Here is a 25,413-nt window from a genome sequence, read left to right on the forward strand (position 1 = left end):
TGACTATATGCCTAATTATATGGGGTCAGTAACTGACTATATAACGAATTTATCGCATCGAGGACCTTTGGTTTGTTTCATAAGGTCTTTATTTCCTATTTGTTTTGTCAAGAATCTGAATTCAAAGTTGAATTATGCTGGCGAAGGATACAACCCATCGCCGCTTTTAAAATAATTCAGAAGTGGTCTAGGCAGTAGGCCTAACTTACATATTTATTTATGTATTTCTTTGCAAATACACTGTATTATGGAACCTGTAGTATACGTACTGAATATCCATAAATCAACAATATTCGACATTCCTAGTGCACAGTAAGACAGGCCTACCTCAATACGACACCAAACTGGCTGTATATTGAAAACATTACAAACAAAAGTGACACAAACATCCATCCAACATTTAAAGTGCAATCTGTTTGATCATCTGTGCATTCTCGCTGAGATAATCACTTAAAAGTTATGCCGATAAATTGATTGTAGAACTGGAGCGTAACGTTAGAGTATCGGAGCGTAATCGAAGATATGATTTTAATCAGATTGGCGTACTGGAGCGTAGAGTATCAGAGCGTAATCGAAGATATGATTTTAATCAGATTGGAACCCCTCCATTTGTTTATAATCACAGTCTAGAAAACGCTTGAATTGTTACGTTTGACTTTCGCCGCGTCATCAACTTTAAAACTGGCATAGGGGAAGCAACTCGTATTTAAAAATATGCATTTCATTTAATTTGAAGTATTAAAACGATTAAAGTTATTTTTACACAAAAAATAACAAGTAATATATAGTTTTACGATAGAAAAATGGTATATTTAGTTGAAGAGAATGTGTTTAAATTATGAAGCGAGGCGAGTCCCGCCATATTGCACCATAAGAAAATTTACTGACCCCCTATAAAGTGATAGGGGGTCACCACGTGGCGACTCTCCGCCAATCATTTGGGGACATTTCTGTCCGAAGTGCGATAAAATGTGTTACATTATGTAGTGCATGATGCATCGATTTATATAATTACGTCGCGGTTTACAAGTGGTTTGGTGTTTCGTGGCCATCAACCTATATAGTGTAAGGAAATTATATACTTAAACAAAATGATGAAATTCAGAGAAACTAATGTAACAATTCGCCCTATTACATCATCTACAGAAAATAACAAATAATATACTGGAAACATCAAGGTCACAATTCACAATGTGTTTTGTCCCGAATATGGATAAGGTCATAACCATCATTCCGTACTTAAACTAGTATTCGGTTTGCCTCCAATGTTTGCCCAAGCGGGATTCAAATGTTTTTGTTGTTAGTGACGTAACCACGCCATCGAGAATATTTTCCTCTTTAGACATCTTCTTCGTTTCAATGGTGCCAAAGAGTGGCCCCTTGTTATTTTGCTAATACAAACCGTATTTGGGTTTAAAATATCTCTGAGACGACTCGACCATATCATCCATAATTACTATTTGTGTACTTGCATCTTGTCTGCTCAGATCTGTGTTTCGGTGTAGAGATAATTCCAGAATTCTCAGTCTGTTTTCGTAGCTTAGACCTTTCATTCCCAGTATTTATTCTTTGAAATCGTTTTACATTTAGGTCATCTAGGCTGAAATGTGCATGAAATGATCCTGACATGATCCTGACAAAGTGTTGTTACATCTCTGGTTGATCCCAAATGGAAGATGCCATGACACGATATCTAATTAATTTCCTATATGATTATTGCCAAGGTAGTCAGATGACCGTTAAGGCCCTTGGGCCTTTCCGAAACGGCTTTTAATTTTTAAAATGGGAATGTAAAACAAGATCGATAATTTTGTAGAGTCTTAAAACTTATTAACTTACCATTAATACTACATTTATCATCACCTTCTGAACGATTTGATTAAAATAAATAAAATGTTTATTTTCATAACGCGGGTCGTCTTATGTTTCCCGCCGTCGTCGTAAATACCGCGCAGTAGTTGACTATCACTGCGCCAGACGGCAAAACAGCGAATTGATTCTCCACTGTTTTCATATATTACGCAGGAAATCTTGCATATGTTTGGTCTCGTAACCTTATTTTAGGTCATCGGCATGCATTTTCTGATGTTATTAATGTTTTTTAAGAAACCTTATATTTTGCTCCGGAAAGGTAATGACCGTTAAGGCCCTTGGGCCTCTTGTTAATCGAATATTATGAATAACTGCCACGTTTTATACGACAGTTTCTTATCATTTGTGAAATTGTTCGATAATTTCAAATGTCTAGTAAAGGTTGTATATGTGACTCTTAATATTGCATATTTGCTGTTACGGGTCTGTCTAACTAAAATTTAAGAAAAAAAAGATATGTTTACCCCCGTCTCATAACGTTTTTGAATAAGTTCCTGTACTGGGCTGTACACTATACATGGATATGGTGGCTCAGGGATATCAGGGATATCGATATCGGTCATGTCTCACTGTGGCATTGACAAAACTGCCATGCGACACTGCGACAATGAATCTTTTTATTGCAAACTGTTTAATGTTGCTTTAGACACTGCAGGTATTATTCCAGAGAACTGGACAATAGGTATTATAAAACAAATCTACAAAAACCAGAATGTCCTGATAATTATAGAGCCAATCCCATTGATAAGCATCCTAGGGAAATTATTTACATCAATTATTAATAAATAGAAGGTTGAATATTTTTCAAAAGCACAGATATATATTCTCACTAGTAGTCAGGCAGGGTTCCGTAATAATCATTCATCAATCGACAACATATCTATCTTACACTTGCCCTGCAGGTAGCGCGGTAGAATTGTACCTGCTGTACCTATTGCATAATAGTAAAAGGCGACTAAATTTAGGATTTTATCTTTTCTTTCTTCCTAGTTCCTAAATAACTTTCTTCCTACTGACGTCTCCCTTGACACCACCTCACTTTTGGCCTTCGATTGTGCGCTCGTCGCGTTAAGAAAGGATCTGGGTTCTGTCCGTTGGTCGCGACACACCTTAGTCTATAAAAGTGGTAGTAGTTTCTGCTCCTGCGTAGCCCTTAGCATAAAATTAGTATGACGACGACTGGTTCGCGCGTTGTCAGTATAATGTGACCGGATGAGATGTGTTGCTTGGTGTCTTCAGTGGCTTCAGTAATATAGCACTTTAAAAAGGGCAAGAGCTCCACTATACAAGAAGACACAACACGATTATACCACAGTCTCCCAAAACACGCACCTCACATACATGGAAGGACGCCCTTACATGGCCCTGGCTGTTAATAGGACGTAAATCTAATAAACAAAACAAAACAAAATTTTACACTTGTTGATTTCATTTTATCTAAATAGCGTGAAAATCTCTGTTGTACCTTCGTTGATCTATGAACGAAACTATATGAATAGGGCATCAAAGTGAAATATTTTACAGGTATTAGAAACATGTATCAAAATATAAAATAATGTGTAAAATATAACGGTAAAACTTTTTTCTCGTGTTTAATTGGGGTAAGGCAAGGAGAAAATCTTTCCGAGCCCTATTCTTTATTTTCATAAATAATCATAATGTAGATGATGTTTTTGAAAAATATGAAAAGCAAACCGTTAACTAGAATCGCAGAATAGCTCTGAGATGAGCTGCAGGTCCGAGTGGAAGTTTTTTGTACTGGTGTAAGTAGATGATACCCTACTCTTTGGCGAAACTCCGGTGGGGAGGAGGGCTACAAAAGGCTTTGGAGTATTGTCAAGTTTGGAAACGTATTAACGATTAACTTTAGTATAACAAAAACCATGATCTTTAGTAAACGTAAATGAAATCTAAATCTAGAATTTCATTTAAATGATTCAATACTTCGAACTGTAGACTGTTTAACGTATTTAGGCGTACTTTACAATTTACATACTGTATCTAATTATATATCGACATATATAAAAAAAATTATGAGATTTTCAAATAAAATCTATCAATTTCTATAGCAAGTTGCCAGTCGCAAATTTTGTCCAAAAATTATATTTCTATTTTTAATATTTTTTTTATAGGGGGGTTTTAAGAAATGGCCCATTTTTAAATTGTGTTTTTTTCGCTTTGAGTAGAGCCACAGATTTACCATTTTATACTGAAATTGCGCCAGTATATTTAGCTGTATCGAGCTAATTTTTGCTGTAAAACTTTACTGGGTTCGTGATAATTATAATATTGAGCATTAATGTGTGAAATGATACACTTTTGTCACTTTATTTTTATATTTAATGGTAATTTGAGCACTTTTATCTTTTAGTGTGAAATACATGTACTGAAAAATAACAAATATTCAAATGGGGCAAAAATGTAAGCACACGGACCCCCCATTTTTCTGCCTGATTTAGAAAGAACAACCCTTTCCCTGTTGATATGCAAAATATTAACAAAAGTTTGATACCAGAACTTTTTATATAAAGGGTTAAATTTAGCAAAAATGGCTGAAAATGGTGCATTTTGTAGCTCAAAATTAAGGGGTAGAGGTACGTAGCATATGTTGTTATTCTGAGAAAAATATTAGTCTTATAAATCAAAACTTGTATATTTTTAAAGAAGACTACTGGAAAATAAATTCTACAAACATCCATGCATATCAAACACCTCATAAGGAAAATTATGGTTTTAATATCTTGTGTATATGGTCAAAACGGTAAAATTCCCATAAAATCCAATATTTTGTCAACTAGGTATCTTAACCTAGCAGTAACTAGTAAACTATTGAGTAACAATAGCATTAGCACACGGATACCGCCTTTTTTTTTCTTCCATTTTCTTTTATGGTATGAACTCCTATTTCCAAAAATCTAAATTTTATTGTAAACGCTGGAACAGTTTCATCTAGTTTTGTAAAAGGATACTAAAAGTCAGATCTAGTTAACCGTCATATACAGTGTATGGTAATGAGCTTGATAGGTTTCCATTGGAGATAAATATTAAAATTAGAATGGCTGGTTTAAGGCCGTAGTTGATTTTTTCTGTTTTGCGTCATTTTGATTGTCTTAAACCTACCAGTCAGCAAGGCGAAAAACACACACACAAGATAACGAACCCAGTGATTTGCTATGGAATTAAAGTCAATTAAAATTGATACTAATTTTGTACATTTTTCTACAAAAATAAATTGTTTCACTTCAACTGATCAAAATTAGAAAAGAGTTTCTTTTTTTATAGCTTTTATATATATATGGAAATTGTAGAAGACATTACGTACCCTGTTACACACCTTTTTATTGCCCAGTTCAGAAAAAAAGTTTGAGTTTGTTTTTTCTCTCAAGAGACTTAAAACCTACCAGCATGTGGACGTAAAACAGAAAAAAACACAACTAGGCCTACGTTTTGCACATGTATGGCCTTATTGGAATAAGCTAGCTCAGTTAATACTGATAAACTCAGTATCAGTCTAGATCTACAGTATACAAAATAAAACGAGTTCGATATATAAAATACAATGTGTTCCTGCAATTTTAGTTTATTTTGACGAAAATAATCTATAAATACAAATGTATATCACTGTTGTACATAATTTTGGTCAAAATTTAGAGACATGCTGTAATGTTGGGATATTTATTTACAACAAAAAAATGTTTCAACCTTATGTATCTTCAACGTACAGTCTTTTCTGACGTAAGTTAAATAGAACTATATGATGTGGATCATATATTCATGTAACACCGGTACGGAGTAGAGTTTAATTTTAGCCAATCGTTGCACTTGTTGGTCGACTTCCTGTTACCTTAGCGCCACATTGAAATCTTTGTTTTGACATGCGACAGATTCAGACTTGATTCTCCTTCCGCTTGTGGATCACTGTGTTGTTTGAATTGATTTAAAGTGAAGGTAAGATCAAATGCACAAGAACAGCATTCATGGAATACCTGGTTGATTTTTGGTAAAAGTGACCATCTGATTTCTTCATTTGCTAAAATATTTTAATCGAATTATGATTACGATTTGACAGCTCCCTCGAATCTTGACTGTCCACTTGACCAAAACTTTACTACACATTGTTAAGGCTTGTTAGTAGTGTTGGGAATCGGTAACATTTTCAAAACCGATCATTAGTTTTGTGTAACTAATCATTGATCGATTAAAATCGATTATATTTGTCTTTGGTCGCACTGAAGACCGTGTACGTTTTCCAGGAAAATCATACAAACTTTCTTCTACACATGTTGCCATGTTCTCAGGTGGTTTAATTATGTTTTCACAAATATAAGCATACTCTCCAAACGTTTATATTACTGCATATGCGTATGTGCTCTTCAATTTATTTACTATAGTAAATATCCCGATTTTTTAATAATTTTTCAAATCTCGTATTTTTTGAAAAAAATCACATGACTGTCATATATACTCATCAGTCCATCCTCCAAATACAAAAAAAATGTATGACAACATCCATTTTCATTGAGTTGGCCCCCTGTGGTGTTTTGTGCCGGTATATCAACAGGAAACAATACATGGTAGCATCGAAAATAATTTGAAAGCTTAATGACAACAGAAGATATGTTATTAATATGAATTTTTGGCAAAGTCTTAAAGGGCGCAGCTAGCTGTTTCAGTATATAACCACTAAAAATACAACATTAAAAGTGCAATTTATGGAAGTAACGGAGCCGAATTTTCTGTTTATTTTTTGTATTCATTTATATTCACACTCTATCATTGTCCTAAAACCCCATTTGAGAAAGAAAAATTTCCGTAACAGATATTCCGTTTATCGGTCAGCTGATTATATTGGAAAGTGGTCCAAATCACTTGAACGCTTGGAAATAAAGAGCAATAGCACTGAGCTTCTGTGGGATGAAGATAATGATTCCATTACCTTGTTAGTGTGAAAATAGTGTGTTATTGCCAAAAAGCTTGTCAACAGTTAGGCAAATTCTTTATTTGAATAATAAATGATATTCAATCAGTTAATATATCTAAAAGGCTAACACTTATTATGATCAAAGGTGAAAATAGACTATGATTGGGGAGATAACTCATGTCCTGATTAATTTAATGCCATGATTAATGTTGTAAATGTGTGAGGTATTTATGCATACTACCGGTAGTGCAAAATCATATTTTAAGACAATTTAAACATATCATAAAATCAGACATGCAAAAATGTACTCAACTTCAATTTTTTTTTTCAAATGACTGCTGTTTCATCTTTGCAAACCTAATCAGATCTAGAGAAAATATACATGTATGTATAGCAAGAAGCTGAAACATGTAAATAAAGGTGGATGGGTACATTTGATTTATAAAATTACCATCCAATAGTAATACATACAATAATAGTTGATTTTTTTTACCCAATTATCAATTGTGATTTAACGAACCAATTTTTCCAACTCTGTGAAATACATTTCTTTTTTATTTTGATCATGATATTACTGCCTTTTTTCTTACTGATAATCATGGCTATAAATTAAAGGGACAATTCAGGCTAAAAGAACATTAAAATTTGTACATATATCGGAAAAAACCAGTTCTAATGGAAATTAGATCAGTTGGTTTTACTGTAATATGCAAGAAAAGCCCATGGTGGTGAAATGCGTGTGGAGTGTTCAAACTCGCTCGCTGTCCGCCATTACACATTGTGGTCGAATTTCTTGTATGCCGAAATCAATTATCATCTTTTACATCTCTAGAATTCAATAATTATGTTTGAATCATTATTATTTTATGAAGATAGTGTGTTTACAACACTGCATCGAAGCGTGGATACGAAAATAACATGTTGCTAGCTTTACTTCACGCAGCTCTTGTGTACTTCCGGTCTACTTCAAAGTGAAAACATTGATGAAATTCAGATTTTAGTGTACATTCCTTCACATTTTTGAGCTATGACAGCATAAAGAAGGTATTATTTTTTGCTTTTGAAAGATCGCGATCCACAAATATCAGGAGTAAACGAATACTCGTATCCGATCTTTCTCAATAATTCGTGAATACTCGAGTACTCGGATACTCGTTACAGCCCTAATAGTAATACATACAATAATGTTGATTTTTTTTACCCAATTATCAATTGTGATTTAACAAACCAATTTTATCCAACTCTGTGAAATTACATTTCTTTTTATTTTGATCATGATATTACTTGCCCTTTTTCTTACTGATAATCATCGGCTATTAAAATTAATAAATGACTATAATTTCTGAAAACTAATATCATAATTTTATAATCAATTTATATTTATCTTTCCTAATTATTATATCCAGACTCCAGCACTAGTGAGGAGCGGTCACTACGGTCAGATGTCAAGATGAGTCTGCGCCCAAGGCCTGTCACTGCGACAGTAACCAAACCAAAATGGATGGAGCCCCAAGTTTTCCGACCTCGCTCCTTGTCATTGGAGTCAAATGGATCTACTGCTTCCCTGACCTCGGTTCTTGATCACGATAGCTACATAAGTCCAAGTCCAAGTGATGACGAGGATTGGACCTACGATAAGGAAAATTGTAGGAAGAGCGAGGAGAGTGAAGAAAAGGAAGATTTTCAGAAAGATCACTATGTAGATAAGAAAGCCATTGAAAGGTAAATATATATATAATTTATTTATTTTTTTTTTTTTTCATATTGCCATTGACTGATTAACTCTTTCCGTACATCATATTCTTTCTGGATTCTATCCCATTTAAGTTATTAGTCTTGCCCCCAGAATCTTTTGAGAAAATGTTGAACAAATTGTTGAATTGGGTGCTAATTTATTTAATTCTAACAAGCTACGGGTAGTGAAATTTTTTGAATTTACTTAGAAAATGTTTTATAAATTATTTAAAACCTGCATTGAAGCCATCAAAATGATATTGCAATCTGGAGCAAAAGTGCAACAAACTGCCATTTTGTTTATGCTAATTCATGACTTTCTGTTTGACTCATCTTGTTCCTTTGCCACAAGAAAAATATATACGTGATCGAAACAGATATTTATTCAATATCCAGAAAATTTGTTTTGGACTTCAATACTTTTCATATATGACTGCATTGAAAATTGGAATATGATAGCTAGGATATTTATTGTATAGAGAAAATGTCAATATTTATTGTTGACTAAAGTCGACAACATGGAAGAGGGAGGATAAAATGCTGTCGACTATATAGTCACCAACGGTTACGTAAAGACTAAAAAGTTAGCCAAATCAAAGACTAGAGAGCATGGATTTAGGGTTCTACCATGATGTATAGATAAAATATTTATTGATACCTTATACCTAGACATCTTGAAGAACTTTATTTAAGACGCTGTTAACCAACTGAAAAAGATTGGTTTTTCAATTGTTTGATAACTCATGACACCTGACCGAAATCACTGGTGAACTTATGCAATTTGGCAATCAACAATTTCTTTAAGATGTTACTAGCTAGTCATAAAGTTCTTGATTGATTTTAGCCAAATCTGATAAGAAACATCCTTGCAATTGGGATGTGGAGGCAAAAAAATAATTTTATAAATACCATGGTGACTCCCTCTCTTCTGAATGAATGACCTTCATAATAATAAGGTCACAGGAGTCAAATTGGCTTAAATTTTTAGACAACTTCTGGTCAATAACTAAGAGGCCTAGAGAACTGATATTTACCTGTAAGGCCTGTGACATGCTGTCAAATGAAGGGCTATCAAGTTTCTTCAAATAAATGTCCTTGACCTTCATTCACGATTAAAAAAAAACGTTTTACAGAAGGGTGAACACAAAGGAGATCATTCTGAAGACTAATTATAAACTACAAGCAAGGGAAGTAACTCTAAGCAACTATCCTGTATAAGGTTGCACACTTATGTTTAGGCAACACACTACTGTTTTGTTTTGGTTAAAAATTCTACTGCATGATGGCATCAAAATGAAAAGAAATTTAAAGACTGCGTCTTTCTGTGCTAAAAATGTATAAATTGATTCAAAGAAATAAACTGTCTGTAATATGGAAAATGTAATCCAACCCCTTCAATACTTTCAGTACTTCGATTTTTTTTAGTTTTTTTTTTACACTAAAATGATGGCCGGATCCGGAGTCTGAGATCAAAATCCCAACTTTTTAATGATTTTTTTTCGTAGAAAAGTGGGAAAAAAATTAGGGTCTGGGGGTAAAAAATTAGGGTCGTTCGGGTAACCCTAAACAGACATATTTTTATTGGCCTTATCAAGTAGCAGATGGGTGATTTGAGACCTTGCTGTTATTGAATAGTAATAATATAACATAAGGTAATATATAATTATAGATGTAAGTCACTGGTTTGTATTCTGTTTCATTTATTGTTTGGCATCAGCAGATTTATTAATTATCCTTTGTACAGAACTGTTTGTGTTAACTACATATGTGAATGGGGAAATGGTAATGTAAATGATAATTGAAGGAAAAAAAACCAAAAACACAAAAACAGGCTCCAGGGGGAGTCGAACCCTCGACCTCCAGTTTACTAGACTGGCGCTCTAACCAACTGAGCTATGGAGCCACAGTTGTGAGAGGGCTGTAGATAAGATGTTTATATATAGCTCACTGTCCCATCATACACTCAGTATTGATCTGTATATACTGTAGGTATTATACCCCATTGGATAACAGGAAAGAAAATACCCTGACCATGGCCAGATATCATCAATATATTATATTCAAATATGAATTTTGGAATGGATAAATTTACTACCATGTACATAATGATAAAATCAAAAAGTTCATGTACATGTATATGCAAGTTTCAAATTCAGTTTTGGACAATATAAAGTAACCAGTCAGCATTTAAATTCTGACACAGGGATCTTGGATTATACCTAATATCCATAATGTTTAATATATGATTGAAGAGTTGTGTCAGGTGGGATAGAAGAGGTAGAGGTTAACTTGAATAACTGCAATTTTAAAAGATTATTCATTAAGCATTAAACTATCTTCCTATGACATCTATGGTCTATATATATAGATGCCAGAGCTTTGCAGACAATCTTCATGTGATGATATATTGGTCACATGGTTAAATGTGCCAAGGTCGAGGGCTCAGATGTGTTTGCTCAGCACTTTCATTGGACCCTATTTGGGGGAGTTATGGGCCTTTGATAAACGAGAGCGGGGGGATATAAATTCCATGAATTTGCTTGTTTAAGTATAATCTCAGGATATTAAGTTTAGGGTGGAGTGCAAACATTTCTCAGCATACAATGTACTATACGCAGGTAGTAAAAAAAGATAACTATATAACATATGGGATAGATATAAGTGGCAATGTTAACTAATCAAATACTGATGGTTTATTGTATGTTTGATTACTGTAAATCAATTTATCTTATTTTAAAGTGTGATTTAGTTTAACAATTAAGTTGGCATGTTATTGATATTATTTCCATATAAGATATAGGAAAATTCATCACCACAAAATCGATTAGATTTTAGTGGCTATCTAAATTGCAATGAAAAATGTTGGACACATCAAAACCAAAATTTATAGAAATTATAGAGATAATAGGTTTTTTAAAATACAACAGACACTGAAAGTGTCTTAATAATATTAGCTTATAATTTGATGTCTTGACATATTATAATTAATCGAAAGACTTTATAAAAACACAAACCATACAGTAATTTTCAGGGTTTAAAGAGAACTATACTTTTTTCTATATATTTTATTATCGTTTATTTTTTTACAGAAAATTGGCTGAGTATGATGAAAGTACCTACACAGAAGTCACGGAAAGTGTAGAAGAAAACTTGTCACCTTGGGAAAGATGGTTAATATCCAAGACCAAATCAGAACGAAAGTCAAGGAAGCAAAAGGTTCTGGAAAAGAAAGAGCAAAAACAGAAACTAGAGGAGGAAAAACAAATGAAGGAAAAGAACAAAGAGAAAGCGGAGGAAAATCGTAGAAAATGGTTGGCAGAAAAACAAGAGAGGACAAGAATACGCAAAAAATTGGAACAACAGCGAGTGAAAATGGAGGAAAAATTGAAAGCTGATAAAGAAAGAGACATATCCCAGAAAGCTGAGATAGAGTTTAAAAAGTGGAAGGCGGAGAAAAACAAGTCTCTGAAGGAGAAAGAACGAAAGGAACAACAGATGAGACAGGATCAAGAGATGAAGCAGGCTGAGAAACAGAAGAAAGCGGAAGAGAAATATAAGGAATGGTGTCAGAAGGCAGCAAATAGGCCGAAGTCTGTACCTAATAGCTTTGGCTACACCTCTGGTAAACTCACAGGTAGGTAGCTATAGTAGTGTGTTCAAACAGAATTCTCTAGTAAACAAACAAATGGGAAACTTAATTATACTGGGGGTCAGTGATGCTGGGTGACTACTAGCAGATGCACCAATTGCAAGATACTGGTAGGTCAAGTAGCTTAGTGAGATGTTGCGAAACAAAATTTGTTTCAATCAATTATAATTATACTTGTTCAACACTTTAACTATAAGGATAAGAGAGTTAAAACTTAGTAATTTATGATAAGTCAGGTCAGGTATATTATGACTTCCTGGATAATGCAATTTAACGAGAAAGATTTTCAGGTAAAAATCAAGCTAACTAACATTTAATTTTGTATTACTTATAATTTAATAATAGTACTATAGTCAACTGTGCTTGTTGAATTAAGTAGTAGGAAACAGGCTTATAATTACAAGGCAATTTAATTAAAATTAGACTTGTAATTTCGCTTCCACTACAATGCTCTATGATATGCTCCTAAATACAAGATCTAACAATTCAATGATGCTGGGTGACTACTAGCAGATTGATTCATTCGGAAGTATAAACAGCTAACAGTTTGTCCCAAGATGTTCTGATTCTAGGCCAGGTCATACTGAGGTGTTAGATGTTGTATTGGAACGTAACATACAGCATCGTATACGTATTGGAGCTGGAATTTCATGTATATAATTAGATTGAGTAAAATTTACCAATTGCAAGATACTGGTAGGTCAAGTAGCTAGTGAGATGTTGCAAAACAAAATTTGTTTCAATCAATTATAATATACTTGTTACACTTTAACTATAAGGATAAGAGAGTTTAAAACTTAGTAATTTCTGATAAAGTCAGGTCAGGTAATTATGACTTTCTGGATAATGCAATTTAACAAGAAAGATTTTCAGGTAAAAATCAAGCTAATCTAACATTTAATTTTGTATTACTTATAATTCAATAATAGACTATTAAGTCAACTGTATTGTTGAATTAATAAGTAGGAAACAGGCTTATAATTACAAAGCAATCTAATTAAAATTAGACTTGTAATTCCGCTCCACTACAATGCTCTATGATACGCTCCAAAACAAGATCTAACCATGTCCTGTTAGGGGTCACCTCAGCGTGACCCCATTGGTTAGCCAATCAGCGTCTCGCCTACGGAATCTTCGGTGTGGTTGATTCATTCGGAAGTATAAACAGCTAACAGTTTGTCCCGAGAGGTTCCGATTCTAGGACAGGGGTCATGCTGAGGTGTTAGATGTTGTATTGGAACGTAACATACAGCATCGTATACGTAGGGGAGCGGAATTTCAAATCTAAATTTCAATCAGATTGAGTTACAAGGTAGTTGCACCCATAAGGATTGTAGCTCAATACAGTGAATTCATCATGTAGCTCAATACAGTGAATTCATCATGTATATATATATATAAATGTAGATCATCTGTTATAATAAGATTATGTGATGTTATATTTACTATATCAGGAATATCCCAATATCCAGGTAATTATCTGTTGGATATGAGTTGTATTGTCTCGGTTATTTGACATGAAGAGTTGTGTCGGTTATGGTTAATACTGTTTTGTTGTTTTACACAAGTTGACATGTTCAATTTTTTGTGTGTTTTCTCTATCCGACTTCCACTTGTTCTTGGTTCTATCTTGTTTACTTATTCGATATGCAATTTGACTTTATTCCATGTGTAATTGTTAATTTAACGACAATGCACTCTATATATGGTGGCAGTGCTTTCAATGTGGAAAATGCTTATACTTATTTACTGATCATGAGTAGCTATAATTTATCATAATACATAATTTAATGTTCAATAAATTCAGGTAAAAACAATTGAAAACTAGGTGTAAAATATATTATAACAATGTTTTCAAGTTAGATTTAATTTAGTGGGAGCTATATGTAGCCGTATATCTTTAGACTTGGGATTAATTTTTAAAGAGAAAATAAATCTCATTGCCGATTTTTTGTATTTAAAGATGCTCCACCACTGACAAATGGTAATTTCTCTCTATCAAAAACAGGAGCAGACAATTTAGTGTTTTTCTTCAGTTACAAAAGTTACTTACTTTACACAATTATCACACTTAAAAAGTTTGAGCTTCCAATTTTACTTCAATATCAAAATATTAAAAATAATTAATTGCATCCCGAAAAAAATACGTGGCACTATATGTCCTATATGGAATGTAGTAAAAGCAAATGCAAAAAAGCAAAAAGCTCCAAAGCAAAATAGATATTTTGAATTGTTCTTATGTTAGTTAGTCATAATTATATACGATTAAACACCAATTTATTGTTAAAATGATGGGTATCATTTAGATTTATGCCCTGTCAGCGGTGGAGCATCTTTAAAACATTTATCTTTTTTCCAATAACTTGAGTATAATTAGGTAATAGTAGTACCATGAATTGAAGTTTTACTGTCAAACTTGGCAACACAAAAATGGGAGTATGATTTTTCCCACAGAAATGTTATATACACTTAAATTTCTCAATTGATTGGTAATTAAGGTCACTTAATAAGAGTGGTTTGAATAGATAAGTAGATAAAGTTTTTGTATAATTTTCATAAAAGGTTTGATCCTTGATAAATAGATATACATGAACATGTTGTATCATGAAATCATACATGTATTTAAATGTACAATGTATGTAGCTACATGTATATAAAAAAATGTATTCAACAAATATTTCTGTTTAAAAGGCTAAGACATAAACGAAGATGCTGTTTGATAATCATAAATTTAATCATTTCTGCGTAGTTTTGTGCATTACATAGAAAAAATGTCATATTGTAAAAATTCAATAAATACATGTACATGTACATTTATTTTCATTAATAATTATCAATTATTGTATGTTTAGATCTCCATCTAGTGAGCAAATCGATATCTGTACCTTACTGGTATTCACACCTTGTTCACTAATTAACTGTACAAATAAGTTAAATTGAACTGTACACACAAGTTAAATTGAACTGTACAAACAAGTTAAATTGAACTGTACAAGAAGAGTTTTCATGGGTGAATAAGTTCATATCTTCTGTTGATTTATATCTATAAGTGTGAAGATGTCGCCTCACATAATATACAATATACCCTTCACATTCCACTAAATAATTAAATCAAATATAATTTAAAATTACAGCTATAATCATGATGAAATAAGTGCAAGGTGAATATCTACTAAACTGTTTATAATACAAGTCATCATGAAAAGTTATAACACTAAACATTTTTAAGCTATTTCCCGCAACGGCGTGCTGTCAAACTATTGCTATATCCACTTTTGATGATGACAGCTCCATCATGTAGTAATCATGTGAGGAAATAGATTCTTCAAGGTGAATCGAAAAACATTCTCATTGATATTGATTCATTTCACAAACACAAGTGTATGGCAACGTATTATGATCTGAATGACAAATCCTGAGGAACAGTTTATTAATTGGCAGACACATATATACAATATATCCCTAAGCATATTAGTTTCAAATAAACTATTGCTGTTACATGTATATTCTTCTTTATTTAAATGATCTTATGCAAATATGTTGTACAGAAGTAGTTGTCACAATTTCAATCAGTATCTGATGGTGTTGTTTAATTTTGCAAATTGTTCATGGAGATGAATTGTTACATTTATATTCCTTGGTCATTACAATAATATACTCTCCTAGGGATGTCACCATTGTTATTCAAACATTTGAATCCATTTTAAACTTTTATGTATGTTTTATTACATTTCTAGGCCTGTTGTCCTTGACCTTGTTCACTCTGTTGTGGCATTTCTGTTTGACCTTGACTCTGTTGTGTAGTTTCTATTTGACCTTGACTTTCCTGCGGCATTTCCGTTTGACCTTGACTCTGCTGTGTCATTTCCGTTTGACCCTGACTTTCCTCGATGGAGGGGAGAGAACTCTGCAATGTCTGTATATCACTGGGGTTCTCTTTGTAATAAGCAGCAACTTTCTGTTTCTATTAAACAAACAATACACATTGTTTTCATCAAGAAATGAACATTGAATATTATGTTTTATCATCTCTGACTCATGAAGGATAAAATCATTCAAAAGAAATTTTTAACGTGACTTAACATTGCTTTAATGATTTGCATCGCTTGGGTATGAAATTACATTGCATATACGAGCAACTTTAAGAATTCATACACTACGCTACATAAAGTAAATTTTAAACTTAACATTTGTATAAATTAAACATTTATGTAGATCATCAATATAACAGTGAAAGTTTTAACATTGTCATATACAAAATATATTGCATCCATGGTGTGTTGTAATTGCTTCATTGTGATGTCTTATGAAAACTTGATCATTCATAATTTCAAACAGGTTATAAGCTTTTGAATACTTACTGCATCTTTGACTTTCACATTGGCTCCGTTGTCTATAAGGAGTTGGGCAAGATCTTCTGACAGTGCCATGGCGTAGTGAAGGGGTGTACGGTACATCTGATGGAAAAAAACAACAGTATAATGTCTCTTAACTACATATTGTAATTTAATACCACAGTGAGTTAAAGGGAAAAAAAAAACATGTTTGTTCAGAATATCAATATCGATGGCACAACACTGACAAATTTTGGTTATCATTGGTTTTATCCTTATGATGAATTTGGAGCAATATACATGGTTCATGTCTTGGTCATGACAAAGCGCATTTCATACATTTGCATGCCTTTTGTTGATAGAATATATAACTAGTAGATCTGTGATTTGTTCTCAGGGGCTCTCGATCTAGCTTTAAATTTGTTATCAATCTATCTAATTAACGATACCTTGATCATTATCCTCCATATTAAACTATTTTTTGTTCATGTACATGTAGAATCCGGTAAAGGAATACATTATCAGGAAGTCAAAGTTTCAAGCTACTTTGAGAGAGAAACTATGGAAAAGCTTAGCACTTACATTATCTCTAGCTTTCAGTGTCTCGGGGAAGTTGGTTACAATATACTGGGCAGCGTCTGATTGGTTGGCGAGTAAAGCTAAGTGTAAAGGGCCTCGCCCACATTTGTCTCGGGCAATAGCGAGACTTCTCCTTTCTAATGCCTGCTGTAAATCGCGCACTACACCCGTCTGTGCCGCCTTTAGTACTGCAGATATCCTCTCCTGTGGAAGTATCAGAAATTAGATTAACATATGTGACTTCAAAGAGGTGACCAATGTGGGTTATTGACTATGTGAGATGCTCTTATAAGCTTACTCAATTTTACTTATGTGATGTTTTGGGAAGACAATAAGAAAATAGTTCCTGGAAGAATTCAATATTAGAAGCAGACTACTACTACATCCCACGAAAGGAAACTAGTCTGTTGAATTCTTACATCTCAAGTCAATTTGTCAAATCAAAAACTAATCAAGGTCATATATGACACATGTACTATTACTCTTGCGATCATAAAGTGTTTCATTTTCTAATATTTTCAAGATAATATTTAAAAGAAGTTGAAATGTTTGATGTTTTTAACTGAATAATGGCGAATTACTTTGATATACCTGATAGTCTGCAATGGAGTCTATAAACCCGATGATTCCTTCTGATGGTTCCTTTGCCTTGACATTTTGTAACACAACCTCCCATTGGTCATAACCGTCCAATAGTAGCTTCTCTAACTCGGTAAACTTCTCGTTCTCAACAAGGCTTTGTACAAACTCATCTGAAATGTTTTGAAATTCAAAATTTGTAGATATATATAAACTATACATAGGTGTTACTGGAATACATAAATAATGAAATAAAGAAAAATGAAAATTCCCTGACAATTACCAATGTTTGAGGCAAATTAAAGTATATGGTGGATCATACCATGCTTGAACTATGAATTGAAATTGTGACTACTTAAGTTTATATTGTATTCCTTATGTTATTTTTGAATTTTAAGTTAAGGAGGGGCGGGGTCAAATGGGGTCCATTTGGCTATTTCCATATAAACGACTTCTTCTCTGAAACCAAGCATGGGATAGCACCCATAATGCAATGGTAGCATCCTTATAGGGTGGGGATTCAAAATTGTACAAATGATGGGGCTGACCCCCCGGGGGCCTGAGGGGCGGGGTCAAATGGGGTCCATTTGGCTATTTCCATATAAACGACTTCTTCTCTGAAACCAAGCATGGGATAGCACCCATAATGCAATGGTAGCATCCTTATAGGGTGGGGATTCAAAATTGTACAAATGATGGGGCTGACCCCCCGGGGCCTGAGGGGCGGGGTCAAATGGGGTCAATTTGGCTATTTCCATATAAACGACTTCTTCTCTGAAACTAAGCATGAGATAGCACTCATAATGCAATGGTAGTATCATTATAGGGTGGGGATTAAAAATTGTACAAATGATGGGGCTGACCCCCGGGGGCCTGAGGGGCGGGGTCAAAAGGGTTCAATTTGGCTACAAATGATGGGGCTGACCCCCCGGGGGCCTGAGGGGCGGGGTCAAAAGGGGTCAATTTGGCTATTTCCATATAAACGACTTCTTCTCTGAAACCAAGCATGGGATAGCACCCATAATGCAATGGTAGCATCCTTATAGGGTGGGGATTCAAAATTGTACAAATGATGGGGCTGACCCCCCGGGGGCCTGAGGGGCGGGGTCAAAAGGGGCCAATTTGGCTATTTCCATATAAACGACTTCTTCTCTGAAACTAAGCACGTTATAGCACCCATAATACAATGGTAGTATCCTTATAGTGTGGGAATTCAAAATTGTGCAAATGATAGGGCTGACCCCCCGGGGGCCTAGCATCCTTATAGGGTTGGGATTTGAAATTGTACAAATGATAGGGCTGACCCCCGGGGCCTTAGACGGCAATAAGATGCGAGGTCAAAAGGTCAAAGTAAATTACTTTGTGAAACCTATGTATTGGATAGCATATTTGTATGGTATCAATACCAATGTGAGTCTTGTGATAATTACTAACAAAAAAAGGTTATTAATAAATGTTAATGTCAACTGTGTGTATAAAGTCATCTTATTTTCTTCAACCGAAGCAGGGTTGCTTAATCTTACCTATTGTATCAACATGGTCTTGGTAGCCTTTTTCCAAAGCTAACTCCCTAGGGGTTTGGTTTTCCCCATTTCTCTCTGCCAGACTGTATCCCATGTTCAGTACTGACAACAGGGCAGATTCTGGAACAGTTCAGGTATAATTTCAGTACTTCTTCAAATGTATTCTAATTAGCTTTATACATGTACATGACTCCCATATACAGTCAATTCTGATCTTCTCTGCCGGTCATTATCAGACTCTGTGCCCTTAGATATATCTCCTTTAAATGTCAGTACTCCTAACTCACATGTTATATCTTCCTACCAGGTATAACCGTTCTTTCTGTTTCCCCTTTATTTGAAATGGAACCATTTCAGCATATAGCTGTCTGTTCTCTGGAAGTCTGACCCCTTCACCATTCCTTCATCAGTGTATGTAATTTTTTATCAATGTTACACTAAATATGTTAGTAACCTTAACCTGCGACGCTTCATTTATATACAGTGTATAGCATCCCACCGCTATCACCATTTATGTCCACTCTCTCTCTCTCTTCAGTGCAATACCTGGCGTTGAAGCTAGTCTGTGCAACTCTGTCTGCCCTGTGAAGTCTTTCTCTCGGCCTCGTTCTGCATCTTCCTCTCCCTCTTCCTCCTTCAAAGTTTCCAGATTTGGTCTCTGGGCCAGGGCAGCTTCCTTTGCTCTAAAACCATGTTGTTGCCATGTTAAATATTGGTGACTTATTAATTGGACATCTTGTAAACGTTACATTAAAAGGTTGATATCATTGGAAGAACTCTAAAGATATTTACATATTTAAAGATACGTATCTTATGAAGCATATATATAAGTTTTTCTTTCCATACTTTCTCTGTAGATCTTCCTGCTCTCTCTTGCGTCGTTCCTCTTCCTCTCTTTCTGCCTTCTCTCTTGCTTCTTGCTCCATCTGCTTTTGTTCTGCTAGTCTCTTCTCTTTCCTCTCTCTTGCTCTCACCATCTCTGCTTCCTCTTCCTCCAGCTGTTTGGCTTCTGCCAGTTGCTGTCAATCAATTTTTCATGTCCATAATCATTTATCATTTACTTTCCAAGTCGCACTTTGAATATTATAAATACATGTAGCCATAGCAAAGACTATTTTCTTCCTTACTTAGCATTAAAAATTTAAATCATCTGATCTTGTTCTCTACAGTCCCTGACGCTTTCTATGGTAAGTATAAATAAATAATATACATATCTGAATGTAGTGCTAGCTGCTAGATATAATATGATCTAAAACAAGTTGTTTCAGGTACTAAGAAGTATAACTTTTTGCAAAGAATATTAAACACTCTTGTTGTTGGCTATAGGGTGATTATTGTTTCAGTACATGTGTGTATGAACTCTAGGTTGTTGTAACTATGATCTCCATGAAGGATAAAGTAAAAAAAAACTCTCACCTGTTTATGATGGTCTGTGTTGGCCTTGTATTTGTAGAGCCAGTGTGCTAGGTATTCTATTGGATCACTAGGTCGACATGTTGCTATCTCAGCCAGAGCAAGAGTGAGAGCGCCCCCTAGGTGCTCAGCAGCGTACTTCCCGTCTATGGTACTAGGGGGAGGGGCTGTAATTTTAGGTCCCATCGATGGGGCGACATATGGTTTCTGTACAGGTGCCTGGTTGGTGAAAGTTTGCTGCTCTTGTTGCATCCTGTGAAATATAAAGTTTGATAAGCGGAATGTCTTTCACTTAAAAAAATCTTACTTCATAGATGTAAAGTAGAATGACTAGATGCAGTAATTTGCTGCTCAATGATTAATTATGTGTACTGGAATTACTATTGATGCACACTGAAGCTTTCTATAAAGATAACTCCATTCTAGACACAAGTGCATAGATGACTATGCATAATACTATGACAACAGAAAATCTAACTTTATGTGCAAAGGCTATTTCAAATTTACTATTATTAGGTAGCATTTTTTTTACACATAGATTTGGTTTTGGTGAAGGCACACTTATAATTATAATTAGCACACCATAATAAAAGATGCTTCATTCTTTCCCCAGTGACCAACTTCACTGAATTTTCCCTTTCAGTAAGATAATATAAGCAATACAGGCCCACAGGTGTCTTTTGTTTATCGTTTGATATATAACCTTTCCTTACATGTTCCATAATCACTGATGTATATGTCTGTTGGCAGATCAATATTCAATCTACCTGCCAGGTTTAGAGGAGGCGATATATATGCCAAAATATAGATTTTCACTTTACACTGAAGACATTGGTGTAAACCGCTTTAAAAAGAGCAATGAAATTTTAAAACTCGGCAAAATCATGTGCTATTTTTATTTTATTGGTTTATTTACATGTGTACAGACATGATTTAAAAGTCAGTTGAAAATATTTGTTGAAATTACCGTAGTTAAAGGGAGTATTGAACAGAACATCCTGCTCAGACAACATGCCGTTGATAAAGGAAAATTTGTCCGGTAATTGGTATATAGAGAAAGGCTCGATGGAAATCAATTATTGTATTCAGGCAACACACAATGGCTGTAAAACTACATAGGTCTGTTTGTAATGTACTTGTGGCTATTGAGCCCTGTGTGGTTAATTGTTGTTTAACAATAATGTATGAAGTTCTCTTTCATTCGATTTCCCACACTTACAGTAAAGTGAGATTTATGCCATGAATATCATCGAAAATTGGATATTATAGTTTAGTGTTTTGAATTGTTGTAGCTTTGAGAAAATGTTATGTCCAACAATAATATCATAGTTAACCTGTTGCTGGACTTTATTAATTTTCTCTTTGTCTGCTATTTTCCTATTATATTGTTTATAAAGACATAACTTGAAAGAATTTTCTTCTTCTTTTACTCTTTGATTACTAATTATATTAATATTAATGCCGTAGTTCTCAATAACATAATTAGTAATCCACAATTTATTATCTCAATCCTCTGCCCTATTCATTAGATGCCAGTTTACATGATAATCAATATTTCTAATCTTGTACCCAGAAACATGTACTTTAAGCCTAACCTTTATCATGTGTTTATATAGTACTGAGATACATAGCCATCATCGATATCATCATTATCATCCTCAGAACTTAATTAGGGCTGTCTTGATGATAACATTATTGGTACCGGTTATATGAATTTTCTGCTATATATGTATGTATAGACTGTAAGTTTGGTATACATAGTTTGAGACTTGATTCTTTGATTGGGTGAAAATGTTTAATGTCCTATTTTACAGCTATGGTAATGTAATGACAGCCTCTCATGTGTGCAATGTAATTCTCTGTATGAATGTATGTTTCGGAAGTTCCTGGTTTAATTTAATGGTTTAATATTTTTACATCTTAAGCTTATTAGTATATATTTGTGGTAGAATGTATATGTCACTCGTCAGGTACCTTTACAAATCAGTAGTTATATAGTGATAGAATGCATACATGTACATTTGTATGTCAGACACCTTTTGATTACCAATCATCACAGCACATCACTACTCAGAATTAGTTACATGTGACAGTATATAGTCACAGTACATGTGTACTTGTGATTATTTAATACCGATGCATGTAACAACTATCAACCTTATCATGTGTTGTTAAGACAGGTTGACATAATATAATCTTCCGATTAAGTTCTGATTAAAATAAACCTATGATGATAGTATACCTGTCTATATAAAGATTATACCCTGTTACCTGAGATTTACTAAAGGTCCACTTACCTGATAAATGGGTTACAATTCTCCCGTCTTAGATTAAACACAAGCTGCTTAATTTCCTAGCCGTGCCAATAGTCTTAGGCCGGTCCAATCATATCCTTTTAGTGTTTTAGCAGCTCTACACATGCTCATCCAGGTCGTTGCTAGGCACTCTGTTTACGTTGGTGACAGTATAGTTGTTGAAGCATGAACAGAGAGTAAAAGCAGAGTGTACAGGTGTTGTCTGATTACAAGGCCTTGACAGCTTTATACTGGTATCTTCATATCAGGATCTCTTTGATCTTATAATGAAAAATACTCCATATATATAATATTTTAGCTCAGTTGAGTTCTTTGGTTTGGCTAAGTAAATTATACGCATGACATTGTGAGAGGTTTCTAGGAAAATTGATTTATTTAGATTTGTATGATGACAAGGCTTTTGGTTGATGTGTCGTTATACCTGTACACATGTGATCACCTGCCAATACATTCTATTTACAGAATTCAGGGTCAGACAGCTTTCTGTAGGACATTAAAACATTCTAAAGCAAGTCCTTCATATGTTTTCATCATTGTATAAATAGAAAAGATAGCTGAAAACAGCCCTACATACAAATAAATTCTGTATTAGGTTCATTGAATACATATGTCTATACCATCATGGGAAAACTGTTTGTATGACTACGGTATGTGTGCCTATATAAGTTGTAAAGGCTAAAATTTAAATGTTCATAATATGTATTATACGTATGAATGATTAATGATATTTATTTTATATATGAATATTAATGTATAACAACAAAATAGTTGGTTAGTTAGTTCTAAAAAGGTTGCTCTAATATCTGTTGATTTCTATGTAGGAAATATATATTTATACAGTAAAGTGTACTACAAGCATAGATCTATCCGGTATATAGTACATAATAAAAATGTGTACAATTACAAATTTTGTGTTATCTACATGTAGCATAACAAATAATGAATAATATACAAATGTATGTAGTGTTCTGTCCTTTTAATTGTAAATAATTCCCGCACATATATATTCAAATTCTCTTGATGCAAAATGCCTCTACATGAATTTTTCTGTTGAAAGTTTTATAGTATGGACACTCTGTACCTAAACCAATAACATCTTCCCATGTCAGGCATTTCTCTTACCGGCCCTAACCCAATAACATCTTCCCATGTCAGGCATGTAGCGTCATTTATGATGTAAAGGATATAGATAAAGTGAATGCAATAATTAAGTTTTGCAGTTATCATTAACTTTTAATATCCACAGAACAGACAGCTATTATTATTGTGTAAAAATTTATTTTGTTTAGCGTGTCTTTATTGTTTTGCAGGTTACCACGACACCAGTGCCTACCCTCCGCCTTCGTTCTACAACCCTATCCCCTGGCACCACAATCCCGTCCCTAGGCAGAAGATGGAGAAAAACAAAACAAAGACAAAATCCAGCAAATCAAAAAATTATGTATGGAACCCAAATAAATACTTCTGAGAAAAATTTATTAGTAAATTACTTTTAAAAAAATCTTGAATCCAAGTTTCTTTGAGATCTTCAAAAATTTCATTAATGCCTTTGAATTGATTTTTTAAAAAAAAAGGTTATCTAGATAAACATACTTTTATGATATTTTTATAATTCTTCAAACATTCTTTTAAACTTGTTAATAGTCCCAGTATACATTACACAATGTGATAATAGAATCTTGGGAATATAAAACCTTTTCTGATTTGAAAAAAAAATAACTTAAGCTCACAAGATAAACTTGTTTATTGCATTTAGTTAAACACAATAAAGGATTCTTAGGTAAACCTAGAGTAATGCTTTTACCAAATTTACAAATGGAATTAAGATTTTAAAGTCTGTCATATATGTATGTCTTATTATGGAAACTAAAGTTATTGTGCAGTTTACTATAAAGCTGAATGATAAAAAAATAATATAGGTACAAGTACTGTCTTTGCATATTTTAGTTATCTACCCATAAAGGTATACTTATCTGCTAATGCAGGTAGGTACACATTCTGGCTTCTTTATACATGCCATTATGCTTGCAAATATGTAACATCACAAGCGATACCTATTCACATAATACAGAAAATGTATCGGTTTCTATGGAGATTGGATATGGTTTGCCAATCAATTATTTGTATTGTTAAACTTTTTCCTTTGTGCTTATTTACTGTTTTGCTTTTTCTTTACTTACTTTTTATTAGGTCATCTGACCCGAAGGGTCAGGATGACCTATAGTCATCATGTTTCGTCCCGTCGTCGTGCGCCGTCCGCCGTCCGCCGTGCGCCGTCCGCCGTCCGCCGTGCGTTAACTTTTCACATTTTGAACTTCTTCTCAAGTTTGACCAGTGGGATTGAGCTGAAACTTACCTGAAATGATCCTGAGATGGTCCCGACAAAGTGTTGTTATTTTTCGGGTCGATCCGAAATCCAAGATGGCCGCCACAGCCGCCATCTTGAAAACACATTTTGAACTTCTTCTCAAGTTCTACCGGTGCGATTTGGCTG

At 33.9% G+C, this 25,413-nt stretch overlaps 2 protein-coding genes and 1 non-coding gene across 6 annotated transcripts; 1 reads left to right on the forward strand and 2 right to left on the reverse strand.

The window, feature by feature from the left end:
* Window positions 1-5,705: 5,705 nt before the first annotated feature.
* On the forward strand, window positions 5,706-24,704 carry LOC138314304 (coiled-coil domain-containing protein 34-like). 4 transcript variants are annotated; one of them, XM_069254574.1, is made up of 6 exons: window positions 5,706-5,820; window positions 8,200-8,515; window positions 11,617-12,161; window positions 13,631-13,648; window positions 20,361-20,378; window positions 24,230-24,704. In XM_069254574.1, the coding sequence occupies exons 2-6, from the start codon at window positions 8,244-8,246 to the stop codon at window positions 24,385-24,387; spliced, it is 1,011 nt and encodes a 336-aa protein (XP_069110675.1). In that variant the 5' UTR covers window positions 5,706-5,820; window positions 8,200-8,243; the 3' UTR covers window positions 24,388-24,704. The 4 variants fall into 4 exon arrangements, with proteins under 4 accessions (XP_069110675.1, XP_069110676.1, XP_069110677.1 ...); XM_069254575.1 differs by lacking the exon at window positions 20,361-20,378; XM_069254576.1 differs by lacking the exon at window positions 13,631-13,648.
* Window positions 10,357-10,430, reverse strand: Trnat-agu (transfer RNA threonine (anticodon AGU)). The gene has a single exon. It is a non-coding gene; the product is annotated as a tRNA-Thr (tRNA).
* LOC138314303 (involucrin-like) lies at window positions 14,889-23,203 on the reverse strand. Its single transcript, XM_069254573.1, has 9 exons — window positions 22,902-23,203; window positions 20,608-20,857; window positions 20,038-20,210; window positions 19,738-19,874; window positions 19,192-19,311; window positions 17,681-17,841; window positions 17,093-17,293; window positions 16,538-16,633; window positions 14,889-16,140 (listed from the first exon to the last, which is right to left on the reverse strand). The coding sequence occupies exons 2-9, from the start codon at window positions 20,854-20,856 to the stop codon at window positions 15,910-15,912; spliced, it is 1,368 nt and encodes a 455-aa protein (XP_069110674.1). The 5' UTR covers window position 20,857; window positions 22,902-23,203; the 3' UTR covers window positions 14,889-15,909.
* Window positions 24,705-25,413: the final 709 nt, after the last annotated feature.

The sequence above is a fragment of the Argopecten irradians genome, chromosome 2 (genome assembly GCF_041381155.1).
Source record: "Argopecten irradians isolate NY chromosome 2, Ai_NY, whole genome shotgun sequence".
NCBI lineage: Eukaryota > Metazoa > Mollusca > Bivalvia > Pectinida > Pectinidae > Argopecten > Argopecten irradians.